The following is a 21936-nucleotide window of genomic DNA, read 5'->3' on the forward strand; positions in this document are numbered from 1 at the left end:
CTCCCCTCTCCTCTCCTCTTTTCTTTTTTCTTCTTTTCTCTTTTCTTTTTTTTTAATGGCTTGAACTAGGCCTGCACCCAGCTTATGCAGTTGGGCAGGGCTATGAAAAGGCAAAATCTCCTTGCAACTTAAGTTTGAAAAAATGTACCTTTACACTTATCCTAGCTTTCTTTATTTTTTGCTTCCCATGCAAAATTAAGTTAAATGGGCTTGCCTACCTTTAATTATTTTATTTTATTTTTTTTTTAATTTTTTTTTCAACGTTTATTTATTTTTGGGACAGAGAGAGACAGAGCATGAACGGGGGAGGGGCAGAGAGAGAGGGAGACACAGAATCAGAAACAGGCTCCAGGCTCTGAGCCATCAGCCCAGAGCCTGACGCGGGGCTCGAACTCCCAGACCGCGAGATCGTGACCTGGCTGAAGTCGGACGCTTAACCGACTGTGCCACTCAGGCGCCCCTACCTTTAATTATTTTAAATAAAATGAGGAAGTCCAGACAGTAGGTCCTGAAAATGAACACTGCACATGAACACATGAGTTTTCTAACTGAAGAGAGACTTGAATACAAAAGTACTCTTGGGTGGACTGTAATGTGTTTTACCATGGAAACCACAAGCTTGTGTATTTCCAGCTACCTGCAAGCCTTGATTACCAGGGAGTGACAAGAACATAAATGCAACTATTGAACAGCTATCAGCATTATGTATAATGAAAGAAAATTGATAAGTGATTAGCACCCCAGATTCTTCCCTCATTACCAATACATCACTACATATATACATTCAAACACACACATGCACATATCCGTGTGCATATATGTGTGTGTATTTGTTGTGAGTATGTATCTATACTACCTGGGTTATCTTTCTAAAAATGATGTTGTTTTAAATTTCATTTTAAAAATCAGGGAACATCCGGGCACCTGGGTGGCTCAGTCGGTTAAGTGTCCAACTTTGGCTCAGGTCATGATCTTACAGTTCATGAGTTTGAGCTCTGCACAGGGCTCTGTGCTGAGAGCTTGGAGCCTGGAGCCTGCTTTGGAGTCTGTGTTTCCCTCTCTCTCTGCCACTCCCCTGCTCGTGCTCTGTCTCTGTCTCTTTCAAACATAATAAATAAATGTTAAAAAATTTTTTTTAAATAAGAGAATACTATTGAAAGGCATCAGAATTAATCTCTGAGTTCTCATAAGATGTTACTGACTTAAAGAAGGTGAGAAACTTAGGCTTGAGTAATTATGAAAAGAATTGGATAGGCAAAAAGAGAGGTTGGAAAATTTAGGAGGGACTTAAGAGTATTTAAAGTGAACTTAATTTTGTGCATGTAGTAAAGGTTGGAAGCTGGGTAGAAACCCGTTGGAAGCACTTGAGCAAGAACTGGTGAAGTTATTTTTTTAAGATGAAGAATTGATGGTAGGCTTATTCATTCATTTATTTATTTATTTTTTAATAAGGCTCCCTTTGAATGGTTGCTGTATTAAATAAATTAGTTACCAGAAGTTAGGAGTGAATATTTGGAAATAGATACCTGGGTTAGAGTCAATATTCAAAGGTCACAACTAAACAAATACTTGTCTTTATCCCTTGGTAGGTCTGGTGTTTGCAATGCTCTTTTGTAATATTTCACAAATGACCCAGAACTCTCCTAATAATGAAGAGTCTACTGGTGAGGAAGCAGGAGGCAAGAAGAAGTAATAGAAAGAACAGTGTCCCAATTCTGCCCCAGTACTAGCTATGAATTTGGGCAATTCACTAAAATTCTTTGAATTAAAGTATCTTTTTCTATAAAATAAAATTGATGACTACCTTAACCAAGCCATATCAACATTGTAAAAATTAAGTATGATAGTGTATTTTTTCCGAAATATTCATAAAAATCATGGAGAGAGAGGGCAAATAAGTAAATCTAAATAATATTGAAACAAAAATAGAAACCCACAGGGAATTATCTTTAATTATAAGGAAGATCAAGTTGGAATAAGAAAGAGCTTCTAAGGATTGAGCTCACTACAAACCCAGGGTTTGCATCCTCAAATAGTTTAATCTAAGGAAGGAAAGGAAAATGCTTTTTATCTCTCCTACTGTACTATCCACAGAGAGTCCATAAGGTTTGTACCAAAGATAGAACTGGGGACCAATCTACCCTTTCATTCAGGTCTTCAGTCAGTCATAGTCAATGCCTAAAAGGTACCAAGTAATAATGTGGCAGGCTAAAGATGCAAGCGTGGACAAAACAATACATTCCTGGCCCTCTTGGAACTTACATTCTAATGGACTTACTTCATAGAACTGAGAAATGCTACTGTCAATCATAGAAAATGATTGTATTAGTTTACAAGGATTGTCATAACCAAAACCCAGAAACTAGGTGCCTAACAACAAGAGACGTTTATTAACTCTCAGCTATAGAGTAATGAAGTTGAAATGAAGTTGTTGGTAGTGCTATGCTCTCTTCAGTCTCTGAGGGAGAATCCTTGTTGCCTTTTCAGCCTCTGGTATTCCAGGTGTTCCTGAGATTGTGGCTCTAAAACTCCAGTCTCTGTCTCTGTCTTCACATGGCCATTTTTCGTCTATGTCAGTATCCAAATTTTCCTGTAATAAAGACACCAGTGGTATTGGATTAAGGACCCATCCTACTCCTGTATGATCTCATCTTAATTTAACTAATTATGTCTGCAATGACTCATTCCCACATAAGGTCACATTATGAGATACTAGGGTTAGGACTTCAACATATTATTTTAGGGAACATAGTTCAGTGCATAACAATGAATTTAGAGAAAATAAGGTGCACATTCACAGTAATGTGTATTTGAAAAGTTGTAATTCTCATAATCATAAACCACATTTAAGATTAGTAGTGGTGGGAATAAAGTGAGAGAAGCTTGGCAATAGTATACGGAGAGATTTTACTTTTTCTCCTTAGTCTTTGGAGTCAGAACACCAAGCATGTAATTAGAAGGATGCCCCAATTTAAAAACACAGAAATGATGTCAGGTGAAAAGTTCTTAGACATGGGAATTGCAATGGGAGCTATGTACATTAATTTGACATCCAAATGTAGATTTTCCAAAAAAACAAAAACAAAAACAAAAAAAACCCACCAACAAATAAATAGAGAGACTAGCATGTATCCACTGAACCTGCCTGCTGGACCAGAAAGTCCAGGCAGATAGTGCCTTGTTTGAAATGAGTATAGTCATAAAAACTCATGCACGGACTCTGTGACCGATATTGCAGAATCAGAGGGAGGCAGAAAGGAGCAGCATGAAGTAGAAATATAGGAAGAGTTTTCTTTTGGTAGTTCTCTATATCTGCTACAAGTTCCAAAGAGAATATTGGGAAATGTTTTGGTTTTTTTAAAGTTTTTATGTATTTATTTAGTTTAAGAGAGAAAGAAGGGAGAGGGACAGATTGAAGGAGAGAGAGTATCCCAAGCAGGCTTTGCACTGTCAGTGCAGAGCCCAATGTAGGCGGGCCTCAAATCCACGAACCGCAAGATCATGATCTGAGCCAAAATCAAGAGTTGCACGCTTAACCAGCTGAGCCACCCAGGTACCCCTGCAAATATTGGACATCCTAAACAGACAGAGCCCAAGACATTATTAGCCCTTGAAAAAAGTGAAATAGTGTTTCTGAAAGAACGGTGTGTGGACAGTCTGGGACAGAATTTTTTTGTGTGATTAAAGTGGTGAGGCCGACTTCAGAGTTAGTGAAGAGGAATTTTAAGAGTGAAACAAGGAAATTGGTTTTTAACAAGATCCTGCATGATTTTTATACTAAATTCAAGTAACCAGAGTAACACAATGAGAAGGAAAAAAAGTAACAAATTAAAATCAATATAAGGCAAATTGATGATGGTTACACAAAACGTCTCTATAGTCTTTAAAATTGTTACAGACTATAGAGAAATCTGGAGAGTTTTTCAATTTGTATTTGAAGTTATCAGAATAATCTAAAGATGATAGTACATCAATCTTAGTTATGACTATAGAAGAAAAACTCCTAAAGTATAAGAAAATGAATCCACCAGTAAATTACCTGAATAATTAATGATTACCAAAATTATTCCAGACTTGAAAAATAATTGCATAATAGGAAAACTGTTGAAATAATTCACCAAATCAATGTCAAAAAAAATCCCAGCAAGGTACTATCAGTTTGATAGAGTCAAGTTAGTTTTTGATAACAATCAATATCCCTCTACTCCTGATATAATTTTTAGTAAAATAGGAATATTTATTGAAATTCCAGGGTCAACAATATAACAATTGCTAAAGCACAAGAGGCCTTTTAAGAACACAAACCGCATTTGGTATTTTTTCTTCAATAAATGCTAGCCAGTATAATAACAGCTAAATGTAAACAGAAATACTGGAAATTTTTAGATGGCATGATTGTCCGCCCAGAGAACCCAAGCAATAAACCTGAAAAATAATATTACTACATATAAAGGAATTCAACATGGTGACCATTTACAATACAAAACCAAAAGTTAAAGGTTGGAACAAAACCGTTTAAAAATAGCAACCAAAATTATAAAATACTCAGAAATAAATGTCACAAAGAAATATAGGATCTATGCAAATAAAACAATAAAACGTTGTTGACCACTATAAAGCTAATATTATTAAACAATGAAAATGTGTCGATGAGAGAAGATACCACTTAGTAATTGCTTTTCTACTTTATTTTTATTAAGTACAATCATAATTCCACTATTATATTGGGGTAAATGTGACTAAAACCATGAGGTTCTGGGGAAGTCCAGAAGGAGTGCACTAAGTTGACCTATTTGTATAGAGGTAAATTTGGAGAGATGGGAGGAGAGGGTTTAGAAGGAAGGAAGGAAGGAAAGGAGGAAGGGAAGGAGGAAGGGGAGAAGGAAAAAAGGAAAAGCATATTTAAATCTGGAAAGGGAAATACAAAGAGGTTATATAAAATAAAATCATGAAAAAAATTAGGAAGGATAAACACTAAACTCTGTTAGAGAACTAGATTAATTAAGAGTTTTACTTCATATAATATTATAATGAGAAAGGAATCTGGAAGTCATTTAATGAGAGAATTTGTCTCATGAAAAATTGTCTTTATCTCAGGAAAAAAAGTCACTGCATTACAAGCTGTTCCAATCTTTGGCACAATTATATATATTGGAGGGCTCTCCACTTCACAGTGATGGTCATTTCATAATTGGGTAATCTCATTCCTAATTCTCCTATTTCTCTATATCATACAATAGAGGATCATTATACAATAGAGGATATACAATAGAGGATAGAGGATATACAATAGAGGATCATGTATTGAGTCATGTCATGTTAATAGTGGTAACCACTTTAATATTTAAAGACAACCTTTGAGGCGCCTGGGTGGTTCAGTTGATAGAGCATCTGACTTCAGCTCAGGTCATGATCTCAGGGCTTGGGCGTTTTAGCCCTGTGTGGGGATCAGTGCTGATTGCTCAGAGCCTAGAGCCTGCTTTGGATTCTGGTCTCTGTCTCTCTCTGCCCCTCCCCTGCTCGCACTCTGTCTCTCTCTCAAAAGTAAATAAACATTTAAAAAAATTTTTTAAAAATAAAGATAACCCTTATATTACTGCTAACTGTTCATATTTAGGCTAAACATTTCCAGTTCCTTAAACTTTTCCTCATATGAGACACTTCCCAGAATCTCATTATTTTGCATCAGGCTTTAAATGATCTCCTTTTAGTTAAACCTTTGTTATATACCCAGTACTGAAGTTCAGATATTATCAGAAGAATGGACTCCTATTCTTATAAATTTGTTAACTCTAGAGCAAATCTGCACGGTCTTTGCTGAATTATTGTGTAATAGCCATACGTCCTTTCAAATTTCCTTTTCTATCTATATCAAATTTGAAATAATTTAGCTTGATATCAGTGTTACAATTACTTTATTTAAAATGAACTGCCTTTTCAATCAAAAAAATGAGGGAAAAGACTCAGTGATGAATTCTAAGATACTACTGGAGTTCTGTGTCTCTATGTGTGTGCATGCACTTACGTGGCGTGTGTATGTAAGTTTGTGTATGTGTGTATGGGAGTGTGTACATGCACATAGACATGCATATGTAAGTGTTTTGCTAGAGGATACTGCAATTATTTTATTGAAGTATAGTTGACATACAACATTATACTAGTTTCAGATGTAAACATAATGATTGGACATTTGTATACAGTGATCACCACAATAAATCTAGTTATCATCTATCTCCAGAGTTAGAAAACATTTCTTGTGATGAGAATTTCTAAGATTTACTCTTTTTCTGATGTGTATGTATTTATTTTGAGAGAGAGCAAGAGCACCAGTGGGGGAGGGGCAGAGAGAGAGGGAGAGACAAAATGCCAAACAGGCTGTATGCTGTCAGCTCAGAGCCTGATGCGGGGCTTGATCTCTTGAACCTTGTGATCATGAGCTAAGCTGAAATCCAGTCGGCTGCTTCGCCCACTGAGCCACTCAGGCACCCCTAAGATTAACTTTCTTACCAACTTTCAAATTTGCAGTACATTAATATTCACCATAGTCACCCTGCTGTCTACTATATCCCCATTAAATTCCATTTAAATTTGTAATCTAAAAAATGCAACAAATGAACAAACAAAATGGAACAAAATTCAGAGATACAGAGAACAGAATGGTGGTTGCCAGAGAGGATGGCAGTTGGGAGGTGCAAAATAGGTGAAGGGAATTAAGAGTTACAAAATACCAGTTACATGGGGCACCTGGGTGGCTCAGTCGGTTAAGTGTCCAACTTCAGCTCAGGTCATGATCTCACGGTTCATGAGTTCAAGCCCCACGTCGGGCTCTGTGCTGACAGCTCAGAGCCTGGCGCCTGCTCCGGATTCTGCGTCTCCCTCTCTCTCTGTTCCTCCCCTGCTCATGCTCTGTCTTTCTCTCTCAAAAATAAACAAACATTAAACAAATTTCAAAATACCAGTTACAAAAGATCAAAATTTTGTGATGTTAGGAAAAATGAAATTAAGTGTAATGTTTGTGTAAACATTAAAGTGCATTTGTAGCTGTTTTGGAATCATAACTTAAAATAAATAAATGTATTTGAGACCATTAAGAAAATTGCAAATGATCATTAACAAATCATCATGAACATGATATTTCTTTTCACTCAATATTTAAAAAATATTAATTATGTCTTAAAATTTTTTTTAATGTTTATTTTTGAGAGAGAGACAGAGAGAGAGAGAGACAGATAGACAGAGCCCAAGCAGGGGAGGGGCAGAGAGAGAGGGAGACACAAAATCGGAAGTAGGTTCCAGGATCTGAGCCCTCTGCACAGATCCTGATGTCAGGCTTGAACTCAAAGACTCTGAGATCATGACCTGAGCCATGGGCGCTTAACAGGCTGAGCCACCCAGACACTCCTAAAATATTGTGTCTTATCACATGAGAGAAGTTTGCTGGAATTTAGGGAGAAAGCAAATGTATTTATTAGCATGCTACTATTTTTTTAGACTGTTGATAATATTTTATTATACATCACATATATAATATTCAGTTCCTTCATTGTTTTGTCTGGTTTATAACATATCTATGTTGACTTTAACATTCTACTTGTCATTACTACCCTTTGTTGATCATGTGTATATTAATATGAGCCTAAATAAATAAATAAAATGGTAAAATGTCCCATAATGTGCTGTTTCATATAGGCTCAAGATGAAGGGAAGGACTTGTTAAAAATAGATTTTCCGGCCCAGGCCCTTAACATTCTGATGCAGTGCTTTGGGTGGTGGGGGTCAAACTGGATCAGTTTGCATTGACGCTGTTCAAACATCCAATTGATTTTAATAACGGGAAAAACTTGGGAAAACATTGATTCAAAATTATTCCAAAGACACATATTACTGCTGTTTTGAATCATCCATACCACTCATTATATCCACTAATACTGATAATAGAATTAAATATGTAAGATATTTGAACTTACTATGTTTAGAATTGGAAAGTAATGGGTTCTTTACAAAAAATTGAGCATTTTACTCAATTTTCATTTTCTGTAGTAGGGATTTGTTCAAAGTATATTATAATGCATTAAATAAAATAATTTTATTCTTTATGTATTATTTTTAATTATATTGTTATCTTCTGCTTGCAGGGTACAAGTTGAATTCTATATGAATGAAAACACATTTAAAGAGAGACTAAAGTTATTTTTTATCAAAAACCAGAGGTCAAGTAAGTCATTCATTTTATTCTCCCATCAACATGTTTATACATATGTTTAACTAAAAAAATCAGCTGTGCAATCCTTTAGCAAAATATGTTTTATGTAGAATAAATATGATAATCTTGTCTGCCAGGCAGTAAAAATTCAGAAAGCTATTGATGTTACATGTGGTGGTGTTAGGGTGTTTGAATACCTGCAGTTCCCCAAATCCCACACCAGTAGGTAGACTTGTGAGAGGGCCATTTGGATTAGTGAGGAAAATAATTTAAATGAGGGGTCCCCTTATTTTAACTGTGAGGCACATGTAAAACTTGGTTTGAGAAGGCTCTAACCAGATGGGAACAACTGTCTGATTTACTGGGGAAGAGTTTAATGTTTCCCATTCAGGCCTGATAATAAGAAACATCTAGGGTTTTCTGAAATGTACAGATTACTAACATCCTTCTCTGGAGATTTTGAATCAGGAAGTGTAGGGCTCAGCGCACAGTTTCATACTCCACTGATTCTTCTCATCAGATAAGTTTAGGAAACATTGCAACTTGAGGAAGACATGAAATTGGCATAGTTACTGAGCTAAGACCATTCAATGCTGATGGGTCAGTGACACCTGTTGCCTCCCCGTAATACCACGTATCTTTAAAAAGCCAAAAATAATGAGTCAGTATGCAATTTTTCACGATTATTGCTTAAAATGTCAACAAATAGTGGAAAGGTCTACTATTGGAAAGTGGTGTAGACTTTGTTCTTTCTGAATTTTGATCTTGGAATCTTCTTTGGGTGGTCTCGATTAAGTTGTGCCCTTATAGGGTTCAAAGAGAAAAGCCTGAGTTGTTGGAAGTTATCAAAATACTGACTCTAAGGAATATTTCAGACTGTAAGGCACACTGCTTAGAGATTCTTAATGACAACTTAGCTGCAAAGGTAAGGCTAAGAATAGCTAATGCCTCTCTAACCTGGTTGTTTACAATTTCCAAGGAAGTCCCACCAATAGATGTAAACTAATGGGGCCATATCATTTGAATAGAAGGTCTTCTTGATCTTAATGCTAATAATTCTATCTCTCCAGGCCAGGAAATATAGATGCGTTATTTGAATACTTTACCAGCAGCCAACTTTGATTAAGCAGTCTTTTGAGGAGACCAGTTCTATAAAACCAGGGCAATTTCATTAACAGTTTAAAAGACTTTATAAAGAAGTTAACCCGTAAAAAGTGTACCTGCCATTTTAATAAGGAAGCCTAGGAAAATTACAAAATTAATAGGCATTAATCTTTTACTGTTAAGAAATGTTACCTCAAGTACACTCACATATAGCAGAGAAAAAAAATGACATTTCACTTGCAGATTTTATTAAATAATAATTATAAGAAGACCTTTCTCAAAATTTTATTCATAATGCATGAATCAGATACCACCTGATAATTGCAGGAACGGTAATGTTTCTATTAATCAGACTTTAAGCATATTTTGCTTAATGTTAATTGTTCTTCTTCATCACTAAGTATTATAAGCCTCATAACTGTGACTTACAGTTTCACAGATACATATATGACAGTCTTAATACCCCCCAAATATCTAAGATTGCATTAGTACTTAACCTAAAGGAAAAAGTAAGTTTCAACTGGTAGAACTAAAATGTGTGTGAATGTATATGTATTTTCCAGCAAATGCTATTATGATTCTTCTATAATTATGTAATTACTGAGTGTATAATATATAATTATATACATGATTATAATTTCTTTACAATCAAATCTACAAGGTGTTCTGAAAGTAAAGGATGTATAACTTATCTGGTGGATTTGTAAGCAGCTAGATTTTCTAGCTAGCTAAAATTTATTCCAAAATTCATGGATATAAAAAATACTTACACTTCTAAGCATATCTGAACCAATCATGATTTTTGTGGCTTCTCAGTGCTCAAACCAAGATTTATTCTTGGGTGTAATATTTGCGGCCGTTTGCAATGCATACAGTCTGTCAATCTCACATTTTTTTCCCAATATTAAAATTAAAATTTCCCAATTAAAATTCAGATGTCTAAAATTTAAAGAGTTTTTAAATACAATTAGTGCTATATTTAAAGTTGTTATTTGTGGCAATTTTTTTAGACTTTCGTGAACTAAGTTAACATGAAAATTAAATTTTTGTTGTTTGTTTAAAGGTCTAAGAATTCGTCTATTCAATTTTTCTCTCAAATTATTAAGCTGTTTATTATACATAATCCGAGTGCTACTAGAAAACCCTTCACAAGGAAATGAATGGTAAGATGTCTTTGAACTTCAACAACAGTCTTTTGATTATTTTGAATTGTATTATAATTTTGAAGGGTGTTCTATGGAATTCATTTTCTTAAGGATGTTTTAGGTATTTGTCACAATTAAATTGATCTGGCTTTCAGTTAATACATGAATATAATCGTGGTAGGTTCTTTTTTAAACATTTCTTCTTCCGGTGCCTGACTGGCTCAGTCAGAAGAGTGTGCTCATCTTGGCTTCATGAGTTTGAGCCCCCTGTTGGGTGTAGTGATTACTTAAATAAATAAATAAGCTCAAAAAAGAAAAGAAAAGAAAAAAACATTCTTTAAAGAAAAGTAAACATCTCTTCTTTTATTATCTGTTTATCAAAGCTAATACTGGATACCCACCCATATAATTTCTATTGCTAACCAAAGTACTCTTAAGTAATTGCTTAATATAGAGTTAGTCTCTTTAAAGACCCATATACCTCTCTCTTCTTGATTTACATATACTCCAAAAAGGTATACTCTTTTGTATGCCAGCTATGTAAGTATTTTCAGTTCTACCAGGTGTTACCTTTTCTTTTTAAAGATTCCTTGAGGGCATTATGTTAAGTGAAATAAATTAGAAAACTGGAAATACTGTATGATTTCATTTATCAGTGGAATCAAAAAACAAACAAACCAAAAAACCCAAAAAACTCGAAACAACAACAAAAATCTAGTGACTTTTGAAGCACTCCAGCATATACTGGGATGCATGACTAAGTCTCAGATTTAGCTTGTGTAGCTCTTTATCTTATTTGAGTTAAATGACTTATTGACTTATTTTAACTTATTTTTCCATTCATTATTATGTTGCTTTTATTAAATTGCATTTCTGTTCATTTATAGACTTCCCTTTTTAGGCTCTATCCTTCACTAGAAGTAGTAGGGAAAGGAACTGTCTGTGTAATAGCATGAATAATTTTTAACTCCTCACCATCATGGTCTCCTGTCCAACCTACTAAATTTAAATAGTTTTCAAAGCAGAAAACAAATTTGGTGGCTAACTTTTGTACAATTGTTTTTCATGTGGAGGTTCACCCTAATAAAATTGAGAAATACAAAAGATCAAAATAAAATGGGAAGTGATGATATATTATGCATTTAAATGAATCGGTTACTCCTCAGCTTGTGTAGACAGTGAAAATTATTCTGTATTTATTAAAGGATTAAAGATGAACAACTGAAATTTTCCTATGTAACAATTTATGTGATAATTCTTTGTACAATTTTAATTTATTTAATGAAATACAATTATGGCTATTCCACTACATCTTTATTGAATACTTGGCATGTGTTTATATTTCTGTGACTTAAGATACAACATTCCCCACCCTCAGGGACTTTTCAGCCTGTGAATGGTTGTATATTTTGGAGTTCTTGCTCTTTTCTGGCATTGGTCTAATTGTTTTATTTATGTTATTACCTTCAATATGCACTTAATCATCTTATTCCCACCTGACATACAGGGAAGCAGAAATTTTCTTATATTTGCCCTTTGCTTTGTGGCCTTCAGCACTAATATTTTTCTGCCTTTATCCATGGTTAAGTCATTGACCCCAGAAGCCAGCACCTTCCTGGTCCCTGCCCTGGTCGCCCACCCCTACTCTCCCCCCCCTTTTGAACTGCATATTCATCCTCTCTACTTGGATGTTTAATAGGCATTTCAAAGTTGCCGTGTTCCAATTGGCTTCTTCTGTGCTTTTCCACATCTCAACATGTGACAGTTCCATCCTTCCCCTAGCTCTGCCCCACTCTCAGCCTTCCACATTTCAGCAGAACCAAATTCCAACCTAACAGTTGCTCAGGCCAAATGCTTTAGAGTTATTCTTAACTTCTCTTTTGGTCTCACACTCTGCAGCATATGCAAACCCCTTAGAAAATTCTGTCATTTCTATTTTCAAGATATATCCAGCATAGAATCACTTCTCAAGGCTGCCATCCTGGCACAGGCCACCTTCTGTCACCTGAGTACTGCAGTAGCCCTCCTAATTAGTTCTGCTAATTGTGCCTTTGCTCCTCTTTGGTTTATTCTTAATATAGCAGCCAGTGTTTCTTTAAGTTCTAAGTCAGATCTTGACATGGCTGTGCTCTGAATGCTGAGGTGCTTCCCATGGCTTCCCTGTAACTTCACCTCCTCCTCCACCCATTTTGTTCCAGTCACATTGGCCTCTTCTCTGTTTCTGGATCATACCAGCCACAGAGCTGGCTTAGGCCTTCATACCTGCTGTTCCCTCTGTCTGGAATTCTCTTCCATCAGATAACATAAGGCACACTTCCTCAGATCTTTACTCAAAATTGTATTTTCAGTGAAGCTTTACCTAAATATCCTGTTTAAAATTGTATTCTCCTCACAAGACTCCCTCAAATACTTTTTTTCTTTTCCCTTTTAACTTTTCTTTACTGCCTTTATCTCTTTCATATGTTATAAGTAGTATACTTGTTTTGTTTCCTGTGTATTCCACATGGATTGCTGTGGCTCTTCCATGAGGGCATCGATTATTGTCTGAATCCTCAGAAAAAATTTGACTCTCAGTAGTTATTTATTTGTTTTTAAAAATTTATTTATTTACCTTTGAGAGAGAGAGAGCTAGCGAGCATGTGTGAGCAGGGGAGGGGCAGAGAGAGAGAGGGAGAGAATCCCAAGCAGGCTCCACACTATCAGTGCAGAGCTAGACGGGGAGGGGGTGGGGGCTGAAACTCATGAACCATGAGAGTTGAAATCAAGAGTCAGATGTTTAACCAACTGAGCCCCCCAGGCAACCAGTAGTTAGTTATTAAACGAGTGAGTGAATAACTGAATAAATGAAGGTCCTTTATAATCTGACCTTTGCTTACCTCACCTCACCTCCTATCCAGCCAAGCTCACCTACCTCAAGCCACTTATACATACTCTGTTCTCCTTTGTCTCTGAGCCTTTGCATATTCTGCTTTGTCTTCTTGGACTTCTGTTTCCCATTCCTAGCTTCCCTACCTGATGAGGTTTTGGGGTGATAGTGGGGTTCAGGGGGTCCGGAGCCAACAGCCAAGAAAGAATTCTTGAAGATGTCTTTGGTGCGAAAAGGTGATTTTATTAAAGCAGGGACAGAACCTGTGGGCAGAAAGAACTGCCCGGTGGCCATGAGGAGAGACTGGTTGTATACTCTGGAGTTGGGGGAGGTAAAGTCCGGGGGAAGTTTCCAATGAGATTTTCATATGCTAAAAAAGACCCACAGGATACTGGAGGCCTAGCTATGGTCTAGCTAAGGTTTTTCCCTCTAGCAAAACATTAGCATTAAAATGGTAGGGAGTTCCTGGAGAAACTTTGCTCTGCTTGCCTCAAGTGTTTGTCAATGGGCTGCAGGTTATGAGGAAATTTAATTTAATCTGCCATTTCCTTCTGCCTTTGTTTCCCACATCACTACCTACTCCTTTTTAATTTGGGTCAGGATTTGTGGACCTTCAGGGTAACAATTTTGGGTAGCACCTAATCTGAAATTCTTACCTGACATCATGATCTATAGCCCAGTTTTACTCTGGGTTAGGAGTGGCTTCTAGGGATTCTCTGAGCCTCCCGCTACCACCCCTACCCCCACCCTACTTCTGTCCCAACACTTAACCTGTTGCCTATGTTCTCTTTGTTTGCTTATGGAGGGCAAGGACCATGTTCTACTTGCCTCTGTAGCTCTCATATTTAGTGTAAGACTTGGTGGGTCAGGGAATGTTGTTGAAATAATGGAATTATGTTCAACAGTTTTAATGATAGTGTTGCACAATCAAGATGATTAAGGGCCACTGGCTAGAGATGGCAGTGAATATTACATTTGTTACATTTTTCTGTCTATGTATTATTAAAAATGGTTCACACTACACTTCTTTCTAAACGCACACTACAATAGTTCTTAAAATTTGGTGATTTATAAATAAAATGTACATTAGAGTGATCTGAAAATCATAAAATTAGGCATGATAGAATCTCTCTAAGGGTGAGAGGGCATTGGGGAATGATGGCAGAGTAAAATTATATTATTTGAAAAACATTAAGAGGAACAAAGTTTCCTACAATTAACTTCTGTGTCATATTACTGAGAATATTTAGCCATAATTATAGAGGATATACATTTGAAAAACCAGATTACTGCAATTAAAAAACATAACAACATAACTTATGGCTCCATTTTGAATACAATGTTCTGTTCAGTTCCCATTGTCAGTGCAGTATTGGTTAATGAAAAACAGAAGTGGCCTTTATGGGCACAGACTCTACTTTAAAATAATGAGGCTAATTCAGGAAAGAGATTTATTTAATTAGTTTCTGACATAATAAAGCTGTGGATATTTTGTGCTGCTTTGCTTTATTTTTAAATCTCTTCAGAGCGAAAATTGATATAAAGATGTTGCAAGTATGGACAAACTGAAGATATGAAAAAGTGTTATTGTTATTGTATCAAATTGTACAAGTGACAAACTGTGATGTCCACACAGTTTGTAGTAAATGATTTAAAAGCATTAGCAGAGGAAACACACCTCCACCATGTAGTTTATGAATTTCATTGAGACATGAGCCATCAGCATTGACTCATTGCCTGCTGGTGCTTAACAGTTCTTCATTGTGTGTCAAAACCAATGCATCCTCTTCCATTTTAAAAATTGTGGAAGTGATTATTAGTTTTTAATATCAAGGGATAGAGACAGGGGTAAGAAGTACATGCATGTGCTTATCCTTTATAGTATTTGGATTGACATTGAAAATCAGTGCCTAACAGAGCAACAAATGTGTTTAAGGGACATTCACATTTAAAATTTTTTTTTTTTTTTAATTTATTTTTGGGACAGAGAGAGACAGAGCATGAACGGGGGAGGGGCAGAGAGAGAGGGAGACACAGAATCGGAAACAGGCTCCAGGCTCCGAGCCATCAGCCCAGAGCCTGACGCGGGGCTCGAACTCACGGACCGCGAGATCGTGACCTGGCTGAAGTCGGACGCTTAACCGACTGCGCCACCCAGGCTCCCCGGCATTCACATTTTAAAGATTATTTCTTCTTTAGGGTAACAGTTATTAAAAGGAGAAATAAAATTTTGACAGTATCTTTCAAATATGTGATGTCCAATAGGAAGGAATGTCATAATGTAGACCTTTTCTTCTCTCATGTATATTAGTTGCAGTAGAGATTAAAGTTAGCACCAAGTGCTCCAACATATGTATCAAAAATTTAAAAGATTTGTTTTTTGTTTACTAGAGTCTAATGCTGGTGCTTTTAGTGTAGATATTTTCTCCACTGATTCACGCATACACATACACCCACACACGCACACACGCACATGCTCTATAACATGTAAGTACATTATTATGTATGCAGACCAGTTTTATTTTGTGTCTATATGCTGAGACCTAAGAATCCTCTATAGTTTTCGGAAAGGTAAAGAAAGCATGGAGAAGGTATATATACACTTCTTGAAATTACTGTCGAACAAATGACAAACATCACTTTTACTTGTATTTTATTCTCGTATCTCAGGTGAGAATTAGTGATATCACCATACTCTCACTGAAAGGTTGAGAAATGTAGCCTTTGGGTCAAGAGTGGCTTTTTGCACTCAACTCTGTACCATGGAGAGGGGAGAGGAATGTTGATAGAAAGCCTAAGCCAGTGCATATGTAATGGAAAAACTCTTAAAAGTCCAATCTCTCAAAGAGTTAGCATTTAGTCCTCCCTCTAACACCCTAAGGATAGGCTGTGTAGCCTGGTATGAATACATCTAGTGTTTTGAAAGGAATCAGCTTTTGAAAAATCTCCCTAATATATTTTCAAGACTCTACTATGTGGCAGTATCCTGGTCTCCTTGGTTTCAGACATGCACTAAATTTTATATGTCGTTGAGATGTGAGCCTATATACCATACCTAGTACTCAGTTCTCAGTATTCGTTATGATTAGGAGAGTTTTATCGTTTCCACCCTGGTTGTGGGTATTATACTTCTGTTAATAGAATCTTGTATTTGTTGTCTTGGAAAGCTATCAATCTGCGTTCATCTCGAGTTTGTGAGTCACAGGGTCCTTTCATATGAATTATGCCCCACCTATTGACCCTATTACTTTCCTGTGCTTAACAAATGCTTTATTCTTCTGGTTAACATATTCAACCCTGGACTTCTGCCTCAGCTGCCAAAGCTTATCAGACATTTTTAGCAGCTATTTTCTTACCTTTTGGAGAAGCCATAAATAAGCATGCTGTGAAAAGTGGCTGAGGCTACAGGTCATTAACTTTCTATATTTAACTGTTGCTGTAACTTCCATTGTTTGATCTGGTTCTTCCAGTTTTCATAATGATGCTTCAAACATGGATTTTATCTATAAACTTAGTTTAATCTGAATAACTGAATCCTATAAATTTTGTTTTTATTTTTTATAATTAAAAAAGTGAAATTTATTTTATTTTTCATGATTTTATAGTTGGTTCATGATTGTTGCTATATGAGTACCTATGGCAAGTAATACACTATTACTATATGAATACCTATGGCAAGGAAAGGAAGTAGAAGTTACCTAAAATATCAACACCTAGCAATAAGTACTTTCAGTGTTTTGGTGAGCAATCTTTTGTAAATTCTCTCTGTATAAACACACATACCTATAACATGCTCATACTGATGTAGTTAGGACAATATTGTATACATCGTTTTTTCAATGATTTTTTTTCTCATTCATGTTATTTTTGCTATTGTTGATGACGAGGATGCTTTCTCTTCCAGCTACTTTCCTACTACAAATAATGCTACAATAAATATTCCTGTACAGCTATTCTTTCCTCCTAGTACTTTATTGTCAGTGGGATTGAAGCTGCATTTGGAAATACGGTCCGATTGCCAGGTTCACTTTCACTTCTTCTTTGTTCTGGAGGTGATCTAGAAATGTGCAAAATAATCCTATATTCTTTTTTCAAGATAAATTCACTTTATAAAGAAGAGTTTGGGCACTAGCTTTTTACTAGAATTTATACATTATTCTTCTTTTATTTATCCAATTTAGTGCTTAGTAAATTGGTGGAGAAGATGACTTCATTGGAGATCTCACTTCACACTGCAATTTATATAGTAGAGTTTTGTAGAAATGTTTTTTTAAGGATTATGAAACCTACTCCACATGACCTAGCCTTGTCTAAGAAAAGGCTTTTCTTCAAGGTCTTATTTAAATTTAAATGCTCTATGACACTTCAGGACCTATCAAAGCAACATCTTGGACCAAAGGAAATGCTATTTGTTTGATAGCTAGCTTTTAGTAAATCCATATTAAGTATTAATTTCTCTTTGAAAATGCTTTCAAGCTTCTGATTCACAATTTACTTTATCATTTTCCAGAGATTGCTATTTACTTGATTTTAGTTGTTTTTGTGGCACATCATTTTCATCTATGAAATCTGTGTCCATATCTCTCTTTGGTCTTACATATCTTGTCACTGAGAATATAAGAGATGTGTTTTGGCAAGGACAGTGTTGTGAACTCATCGGCCGTAGTTTTGCTTTTATGGTACCACCAATTTGTTTATATTGAATGCCTTGCTTACTAAAGACGTTGGGACTATAATGGTGAGTAAAATAGACATACTGCTTCATCTTAGGGAAACTTGAAGTTTAATGAATAGATAATTACTAAAGAACTACATCTGAAATAAACGCAAAGTTAAAACCAACATAAATGGCAGGAGAAATGTGGTGAGTGATGTTGCCGAAGAGATTAGTTGACTACATTGATCAAGTGGCCTCCTCAAGGAAGGTTTCCCTGAGACAGTGGAGCTGAGAGCTAGGATAAGGGAAGAGCTCATGTAAAAAAGGGTGTGATAGGAAGGATCGTGTCACAGTTGAGTAAGTTTAAGAATGCCATTTTAGAGTTTTGGTCTTTATCTTAACAAAAGTGTAGTGCCAATACATAGTGGAGTGATGTGATCTAAAATACATTTGGAAAGAATCTGTGTAGTAGTAATTTGGAGGAAAAATGGTAGAAGGCAAAAAGTGGCTTAGGTTCCTAGTTAGTAGGCTTTTGCAAGAGTCCCAAAAAGTGGTAGTTTAGATTGCGATGATTGTGGTAGTAGAGATGAAGACAGGTAATCCATTCTACAGATATGTGGTGGAAAGAATTGGAAGTTTTTAATTTTTTTTTTCAACGTTTGTTTATTTTTGGGACAGAGAGAGACAGAGCATGAACGAGGGAGGGGCAGAGAGAGAGGGAGACACAGAATCGGAAACAGGCTCCAGGCTCTGAGCCATCAGCCCAGAGCCCGACGCGGGGCTCGAACTCACGGACCGCGATATTGTGACCTGGCTGAAGTCGGACACTCAACCAACTGCGCCACCCAGGCGCCCCAAGAATTGGAAGTTTTGATTACTTGTGTATTAAGTATTTGAAAATACGGGAGAGGAAAGTATCTAAGATGATGCTTAAGCTGTTGGGTAACCAAGCACAATGGAATTTAGTGCCATTTGCTGAGAGGTGAAAAATGGAGAGGACCAGTTTTTTGTTTTTTGTTTTGTTTTGTTTTTTAATGTTCATTAACTTTTTGAGAGCGAGATAGGGTGTGAACAGGGGAGAGGTAGAGAGAGAGGGAGCACAGAATCTGAAGCAGGCTCCAGGCTCCGAGGTGTCAGTACAGAGCCTGATGCAGGGCTCAAACCCATGAACCATGACGTCATGACCCAAGCCGAAGTCCGACGCTTAACCGACTGAGCCACCCAGGCTCCCCAGAGAGGACCAGTTTTTGAGAGAAAGGTCACAGGTTTGGTTTGGAGCAATTGAGTATATTGGTTATCCAGGTAGATATGACATTCTGGAATAACAGAGTACTTTAGTTTAATATGGTAGGTAGGTTCTTTGAATGGTATTTTAAAGTTTATAATTCTTTTTAAGAGTTTATTGCTCTTTGTTATTTTTAACATATTACCAAAAGGATTTAAAAATATACTTAATATCTTATGGGACTCCTCTAATACTTCATAACTATAATGAGTGAGTAGGCTTTGTTCTGTTTTGTATGGTTTCTTGTTTATTTGTTTATTTGCATTTTTTGGTCAGCATAATATAACTCTTCTCATCTTTTCATGAGCAGATTATATTGCTGTGAATGACTTTCATTTGAATCAGCTGTATAAAAAAAAAACTGTAGGCAATAGTATGGTATCGTTAAAAATTAACTAGTTGGGGCACCTGGCTGGCTCAGTTGGTAGAGCATGTGATTCTTGGACTCAGGGTTGTTGAGTTCTACCACACGTTGGGCTTGAAGCCTACTTAAAACATTATAATCTGTGGGACATTAGAAGTGTATGGTGTTTTCTGAAGAGCGTAGACAATTTTTAACATCAGGGATTATATGATTTTTAGGGGATATTTAAAGATAGTTGCTCTTTGTCCTGCATAAGGTTTTATTCTAACCTCAGCCACAGACTTTTTTGGTAGTATAATATTTGATACAAATCCAAATCTGAAATATAACTGTGTTATATAATATAAGTTACTTTATTCTGAATACTGATACTGTTGACTTTATATTGTCAAAATATTAATACTGTTAAATATAACAAAATCTTAGGGTTTATGGGAGACCCTTAAGTGACTTTTCAATGGAGATTTGACTAGTAAAGGGTTTGAGGTTTTTCTACCTTGCCATAATCACTCTTTAAATAAGAGGACATTATGTTTTCTTTCATATTAACATGCAAATGAAAGCGAAATTAGAAATGCTTTATAAGAAATACGCCATTTTTCGATTTCTGGAATAGAAGTGAATATTATCAAAATGAAAACTGAAACAGTATAAAGTTTTTCTAATTTTAATTTTGATATTTTATTGTCTTGTAGTGAAGCATTATTTAAATATCTCCAACTTCAATTGAAAATTTAAAATGAGTGCATTTTTCATGTTTGTAAAAATTAATATCTCATCATTTTTTTATAGGTCTCATATCTTTTGGGTGAACAGAAGTCTACCTTTATGGGGCTTACAGGTTATGTACAATTTTGTTTTATCCCTATATTTCTGGATTTAATCATATTTCACAGAGAAATACTATTGGAGAGAAAACTGTTGATAAGAGAAATGAATTTGCTTTATTGCTTACTTAATCTTGATGCACATCTTAGACAAACAATTTTATTTCTATCTTTGTTTGCCTGAGCCTTGGATTCTACCTTTTGAGAATTCCCTTCTGATCAGGATTTGACTTTAGAAAAAGGTTTGGAGGGCATGGAGAAAACCAGAGTAAAGGAGTGTGTTAAGGCACCACAAGTTCCCCAAACTACTTTAGGTATTCACCTTATATAATCCTTGAAAAAGTAATCAGAATCTCATAACCATGTTTGCTCTTCTACTTTATATCCGTAGTGTCTGGAACATGGCAGAATCTCAATAAATAATTATTAAATGAATAAACAAATGAATGAATGGCTCATATTACCAATAGCAAGAGCTTGGTCCCTAAACAGATAATTTTGTAAATAAAACAAAAAGTATATTTCTGGCATAAAAGGGGTCCTGAAGAAAGAGTCAGAAAATATGAGAGGGAACAGCATGTCTGAATTATGTTGCTGCATTGTTCCCTAGAGTCCTCTGTATCTCTGCTTTGTTCCTTGTTCTGTTGAATTTTATGCCCAGCAAACTTTGTAAGTTCCCATCTCCTCTACTCCTGTCTCTCTCCTACACATACTTTTTATTTTCTGTTATTTTTCAACTGTGAAAGTTATCCAAAGGATAGATAAAATGGTAAAAAAATTACAGATTGGAAGACAGTTGAGTCTGGAAGTAATGGAAAGACTCTAAAACTCACTGTTTATAAACAACCTTTAAAATATGTTAAAATCAAATGTTCGCTTTGTCTTTTAGTCATGAGGATTGTAAAGTCTGTACATTGTAAAGTTTAAAGTTTATGGTGAATTATTTTAATTATGTATGCATTGTGATCATAACTATGAAATCACATTTTTACTGTGTCTAGATATTTCATACTTTTTTGAAGTCAAGTTGCATTTCATGGTTTTTTTACACTGATTTGCATTGCAATGTCATTAATTACAAATACCCTTTCAAATATTTAAGTGTTTACTAAAAATGCAGTCTATTAATCTCTAGCTTGATTCCTATATTATCCTTCAGTGAGAAGCACATTTAAAGTAAGTGAATATTTTTGAGAGTAGTAGTATATGGCCTTGAAATACATTTTGATCTATTCAGATTGCTTTTATCTAATAGTGATATTTTACAATAATGATAATGCTCATTTTCAAATAGGATTTTGAGTAGTCATGCCACAAATGTTGTAGGGGTCTTCTAACACTACATATAGGAAAAAGCATGGATGATGACGATTTAAAGGACTAGTAGGGAAAATCTATGAGATGTGCATGTAACGTCAGAGCAGTGCCTGGCTACCATATGTACTTCTGAACATAATTTACTTATATTGCCATTCATTCACATGC

At 35.7% G+C, this 21936-nt stretch overlaps 1 protein-coding gene across 9 annotated transcripts in view; it reads left to right on the forward strand.

The window, feature by feature from the left end:
• Positions 1-21936, forward strand: part of KCNT2 (potassium sodium-activated channel subfamily T member 2) — a 364447-nt gene that overhangs the window by 95603 nt on the left and 246908 nt on the right. For all 9 annotated transcript variants that reach the window (XR_007148220.1, XR_007148221.1, XR_007148222.1 and 6 more), the window contains exons 2-4: positions 8136-8215; positions 10371-10470; positions 20417-20465. Coding sequence is in view for 6 of the 9 variants with exons in the window: in XM_047840789.1 (XP_047696745.1) it covers positions 8136-8215; positions 10371-10470; positions 20417-20465 (229 nt within the window). In the remaining 3 variants the exon portion in view is untranslated. The remainder of the gene's footprint in view (positions 1-8135; positions 8216-10370; positions 10471-20416; positions 20466-21936) is intronic.

This window comes from Prionailurus viverrinus, chromosome F1 (genome assembly GCF_022837055.1).
Source record: "Prionailurus viverrinus isolate Anna chromosome F1, UM_Priviv_1.0, whole genome shotgun sequence".
NCBI lineage: Eukaryota > Metazoa > Chordata > Mammalia > Carnivora > Felidae > Prionailurus > Prionailurus viverrinus.